The sequence below is a fragment of the Condylura cristata genome, unplaced genomic scaffold (assembly GCF_000260355.1).
Source record: "Condylura cristata isolate star-nosed mole 26May11 unplaced genomic scaffold, ConCri1.0 scaffold00006, whole genome shotgun sequence".
NCBI lineage: Eukaryota > Metazoa > Chordata > Mammalia > Eulipotyphla > Talpidae > Condylura > Condylura cristata.
Window position 1 is genome coordinate 2969678 of NW_004567107.1, and position 5661 is coordinate 2975338.

The 5661-nt window shown below is 61.6% G+C and overlaps 1 protein-coding gene across 4 annotated transcripts in view; it reads right to left on the minus strand.

Moving 5' to 3' along the window:
* Positions 1–172: 172 nt before the first annotated feature.
* The window catches only part of FUBP3 (far upstream element (FUSE) binding protein 3), a 39917-nt gene continuing 34428 nt past the window's right edge, over positions 173–5661 (minus strand). For 3 of the 4 annotated variants that reach the window (XM_012721476.1, XM_004677247.2, XM_012721478.1), the window contains 5 exons: positions 5369–5449; positions 5185–5261; positions 3152–3223; positions 2156–2283; positions 173–1438 (listed from right to left, as the gene is read on the minus strand). In XM_012721476.1, the coding sequence (XP_012576930.1) occupies positions 1430–1438; positions 2156–2283; positions 3152–3223; positions 5185–5261; positions 5369–5449 (367 nt within the window). In that variant the 3' untranslated portion in view covers positions 173–1429. The remainder of the gene's footprint in view (positions 1439–2155; positions 2284–3151; positions 3224–5184; positions 5262–5368; positions 5450–5661) is intronic. The other variant, XM_012721477.1, reaches the window with a different exon arrangement.

The window sequence follows — 5661 nt, forward strand, 5'->3', positions numbered from 1 at the left end:
TGAGGCGAGGGGGCTTCCCTGTCACACCCAGCTCAGGAGGTGCCGGCCACTCGGCGCAACCCACCTGGGGCGAGCCCCGCTGGCCCCCAACTGCAGGCTGGCCGTGCAGGAGCTGCTCCCGGGGGCGGCAGGGGTCAGGGCCGGGACCAACACACGCACTCGAGATACTTGGCCCACAGGTGTCTTGTGGGAATTTTATTATATAGAGTGTAAAATGAATTGTCAGTCAAATAAAAAGAACACTTTTTTTTTTAAAACATGCATAACATTCTCCAATTGCCTTTTTTTAATAGTTAGACATTTCAAGCATCGTAAGGAAGTTGTAACTTTAGCACACTTTAAACGGAATGTCCCTCAGGTCAATTAAAAAAGCAAGGAAAAATAGCTTCAATTCCGTTTCCTTTTCCTTTAAAAATACATGTTATCTGTACAAGATGCACTACAGTAAACATTGGAAATCATATTATCCCTTTTATTAAATCAAAATTATTTAATTCATACTGTGGTTAATACTAGATTTATTTATTTACCTAGTTAATTTGACAATATTAAGAAAATATTTAAAAGCAAAAAGCAAAAACACCTGGAATTAAAAAATAGTTACTACATTTTTATATGGTTTAATGTTCCACAGTGTTTGTTAAAAGTTATATCGAATTTCTTTTTAATATTAAAAATAACAGTATTTATATTTCTGAGAGAATAGAGAAAGGTTTTGTTTTGTTTTTAAAACAAGCTTGGAGGTGTCAGATACACATTTGAAGACAGGACGCTCAGCACATGGACACAACGACACGACCCCGCCGAGCTCCACCCGCGCCCTGCGGCCGCACAAACCCTGTAAAACGTCTACCACCCCTGGACAGCAACGCGATCAGCTGTCTCAAGTCAGAATTCACATCATTAATTACAACACATAATAGTTCAGTTTTTAAAAAATGCAATAAAACCAGACAGCCAAGATACAAGAAATTAGAAGCAAACATTTAAGGAATTTACATTTAAGAATATTTAAATACTGTTTAAAAAATTTTAAAAAGAATTTGTTACATACCACCTAAGACTTCCAAGCCACTTTGTGTTGCAACAGAAAAAACTGTAAATAACGTCACGCAAACCTAACAGAACCACGCCGCGCTGAAATGTCACTGCTCTGAGGCACGTCCCAGGCCTGAATTTGCAGGGATTGCTCCAGAAAGAGTCCCAGAGCCCACACGTTTGAAACAACAAACAATAATAATGAAACAAAAATGATCAGCAATTTTAGTAGCTAATTTTCCCGATTTTTAGAAAAAGTCTGTTAATCTAAATATAGTGTTTCACAGAACAAAACAAAGGTTCATCATCAAAAGGTTTGCAAATCTAAAAACCTCTGTTCCAAACAGGCTTTCCGCTCACAATGATTCCAGGGAGGGGCGCGGGTGCTGCCCTACTGCTCCTGTGGGAGGAAGAGGGGGTCAGGCTGGGGCTGCGGAGCGCTGCCGGCCGGCGAGGGCCCGCCAGCCCAGCAGAGGCCGGCAGTGTCTCGCGGGCACCTCCCTCCGTCTGGCCCGGACAAAGCCTCTCTTCAACAGAGGCCCTGGGACTCCAGGGCCGAGTGAGCTCTGGACAGTTCTCCCTCAGCACTCACCAGCCCTGCCACCTGTTTCCACGGGGCCCGGGGTCTACGGTCACCGCCACGCCGTCCGTGAGGACCGGGCTGGCATCGGGTCACCAGAAAGATGCCCCTGGGAACCAGCGGGCTCTTCCCTGCAGCTCTCAGGCCCCTGCCTGCCCCACCCTGGACGGCACAGCCGCCGTCCCCTGCCCAGCGCACGCCAAGGGCCAGGGGCTGGCCGCTCCACCCTCTTAGGAGCAGCAGTGGGGCAGGGCCTCCAGTTCTGGGCCCAGAGGCCCCGAGGGCCACCCAGTGGCATGAGCGCCACCGCTGGGGCTGGCCCGAGCCCGAGGGGGATCAGGCGCTTCCTGGAGGGGGTGCCCAGCCAACGCCTCTCCCAGCTGGTGCCGCTGCCTACTCCTCTGGGGTGAAGCGGGGGACAGGACGGCTGTGGCTGTGCTCTGAGCAGAGGGAGCCAGCTGAGCCGGGGGCCCAGCGATTTCTCCTAAGTAACGAGCTGCCCTGGGGTCAGCGTGAGCCCTCGGTGACGGCACGGACCTGGCTGTGGGCCTGAGCTTGCCCCAACGTCTGCCCGTAGAAAGCGACCTGCTGCCTGTAGTACTCTGCCCAGGCCATCGTGTAGTCCGGCGGGGAGCTGGCCTGCGGGGCGGCGGGGGCGGCGTGACCTGAGGGCAGAGGAGACTGCGGGTTAGAGTGGGGCCGCACGGGGCAGGCCCTGGACTCGGAGCCCTCTCACACTCGTGCTCGCGGGGGTGCGGGCCGGGCCGCCCGAGGGCCAGCACGGCTGCAGGTGCCCAGGCCTGCTGCCCGATCCCCACCCCGCCGACCCATGCCTGCAGTCAGCCTGCTCTCCGCTGAACCGCCCTCCGGGGCTGCCTGTCGGCCCTGCGAGACACAGGGCGCGAGGGGCTGGCCTGGCCCGGCGGAGCCTTCACGGGCGCCCAGACCGACGAGGACCCCTGCCCACCTCGGCCCCCGAGGGGCTCCACACCCCGCGACGCCAGACTCCAGGCCGAGCGCGACAGGAGCCCCGGCAGCCACACCCCGCACTTGGGACAGCAGGGAGGGGCACACAGCAGAGGCTTCATGTCCCATCTTGAAAGGGCTGCTCGGGGCAGTTCGCGTGGCCAGGTCTGACTCCCTTCGTAAAGGCCGCTTTGGTTTCTGGCAGTTGAGGAGGCCGGTGCCCAAGAGCACCTTCAGGCCCGGCCAGCGCCACGCCCCTCCCTGGCTTCCCTGCCTGCTTGGCCATCCTCTGCCCTGACAGGCCGAGAGGAGGCGACAGGACAGCGAGGGCCAGGACACGCTGCAAGGTGTGAGGCTCAGCTCTAGGCCCTCCCGTCTGGGGCGGGGAGAAGGGGCGGCAAAACCACTGTGTCTGCTGATGGCAGAGGGCGAGGGAGACGGAGGTGGGCACCGAGGTCCCGGCCCTGGCAGAAAAGAGCTCAGGAGCAGAGGTGAGGCAGCCCAGGGGGCGGGAGCCCTGGGGCGGCGGGGCTGTGTCAGGCCTGCTTCTGAGGGCCCGGCACTCACTCTGCTTTTTGTAATAGTCTTCCCAGGCCTTGCTGTAGTCAGGCTGGCTGCTCGGCGGCTGGCTCTGCTGGCCTGTGCGAAGAACACAAAAGCAGTCAGGCCTGCGGGGCCGCCTCAGCCTCAGCCCGCCAGCGACTCAGGCCCTGCCCTCTGCTCTCGGTCTCCTGCCCCGCTGCACCGCCCCGCGGTCGGCCCCAGGCCTGGCCTGGGAAAAGGTGTCAGGCCGGTCCGTCGCAGGCCGGTGAACGATCCCCAGTGGGGCCCTCACCAGGCCTACCCGGAGGGTGCGGCCCAGTCCTGGAAAGGCCAGGCGGGCTCCCGAGGGTGGGACTCCGGGGGTGCCCGGAGACTGCTGTCCGAGGCTCGTGGCCGCACCTTGCTCCTGGCCTGTCTGTCCAATGAAGGCTTCTGCTCCGGACAAGCAAGGTCCAGAGATGCTACTCCCAGGAGAGATGGGCTCGGGACACACCAGGCTCACCCAGCAGGTGCCGCCTCCTGCCCGTCTCCTGCCTTTTGGGGGAGGGGCGGAAGTGGGACCATTTACTACACTGCTTGGGTACGACAGGGCGGGGGAGCAGACCAGACCAGGGACAGAGCTGGCCAGACTGCCAGCAAGGACTCTGCCGTATCCAGGTCAGGCTGGCTCCAGGCCCACCTGCCAGTCCCTCCAGCTGCGCCTGCCCTGTGAGGGTCTAGCAGCATGACAGCCTGTAGCTACAGGAAGGCCGAGCTAGTGTCTCATGGAAGACTGAGGGGGGCTGGGCAGGAGGGCAGTTAGGACACTCCAGGTGGGGTGGGGGAGAGGCCTGAGGGGGCCTGCTCCCACACTCTGTGGGAAGGGGCTTGGAACAGGAGTGAGGGATGTGGGCAAGCTGCCTACCGAACAAGACCCCTGCCCCAAACCGAGTGTCAGTTCCCGAGCCCCGGATACACCACCAGACCAAGACTGAACCAGAACCAGGTCAGGAAACAGGAAAGAAAGAGGAGGAGCTTGCTTCTCCACGCCGCCTGCCTCAGCCGCCCTCCTGCCCACTGGGGGTGTGGCCAAACAGGCCTGGGCGACGCCCTGGGGAGAAGGCTGTGTCTTCCCAAGCGCCAGTGCACACACAAGCCTAAGCCCAGGCTCCTCCAGGCCCCGGGGAACGGGGGCTGGGGGGGCCCTGTGCCTGCAACGCATCCTGGGTGCCCTCAGCTGGGGGCAGGAGGAAGCCAGGCGGGACCGGGCTCCGCGGTCAGCAGGACAGACGGGAGCGGTGGTAGCGCGTGGCCACTGGCGTGTCTACGGAGACGCTCTAGGGAACACACTGGGCTCCCCCACGTCACCAGGAAACACTGGGAAGACGCAGCCTGGCACCTGCAGAGCGTGCGGGGGCTTCCACACTCCACCCGAACCCTCTCTGAGCAGCTGACAGACCGCAGGCCCAGAGGACGAGGTGGTCAGGCTGCGGCTGAGGACGGAGCCGCAGGCACAGGAGCCGGCCTGAGACGCTCCAGTGCACCAGTGGCCTCACGCCGGGGGGCCTGGCCGACCCTGTGGTGTGGTCTTAGGAAAGCCGTGCAACACGGGCCCTTTGGGGAAGGAACCCCAACAATGACTCCCAAAGCCAGCGTGGGTGGGGCCAGACTCCAGCGCCCGATCTCCGGAGAGGCCGCGGGGCAGAGCCAATGGTTTCAGGCTGGCTTTCCTGCAACGCCCACCCACCAGGACGAAGCTGTCTGAGGTGGTGCTGGAGAGGAGGGGGACGCGGCCACTGGAGGAGCCAGGAGGGCACCCTGAAAGCCAGGCCCTGCCCAGGCATTGCGTGGGGCCGGCACTCTCCTCGGTGAAGGCAGCCCTGGGGTCCAGGCAACCACCAAGGGGTTTCCTGACCCACCCTGGGGGACGACGACGACAGAAGTCGCAGGTCTGAGAGGGACAGAGCTGATGGACAGGAAAGGCTGAGGAGGGCGGCCGGGAGCCCGCTTCCTGCACAGCCCCTGCCACCACGAGGTGGCTCAGGGCGCTCAGGACGACCGGAGCCAGGCCCACTCACCTGGGACCTGCTGCGGGGGCTGCTGCCACGCCTGGTAGGTGCTGCCCCAGCCCTGGGCCAGGAAGGCCGGAGGCCCGCTGTGGACGACAGAAGAGGCGCTGGTTCCGGCCCGTCTCGGCCCCCCCGCCCCGGTCCGGCCCCTGGCCCCTGGCTGAGACCCAAGCTGAGCCGAGGCCGCACCTACCTCACGGGGGCGCTGTGGGGGTTTCCGTTCACTTTAGCAGCCATGTTGGGGAAGCACCCTGAGCTCCGTGGCGGGAAAGTGCTGCGGAAAGTGAGGCGCAGGTCAAGACGACGGCTCGGGGCGCAGGGGCGGCTCGGCCCAACCCCGAGGGCCCCTCGGGGAGGCTGGGCGAGGAGGTGCTGGGCTGCGGGGAGGCCCTGAGCCCACCGTGCCAAGGGGCCGCGGCCAGGCCAGAGGGCCCGCGGGGAGCCGCACGCAGTGCTGCGGAAAGTGAGGCGCAGGTCAAGACGACG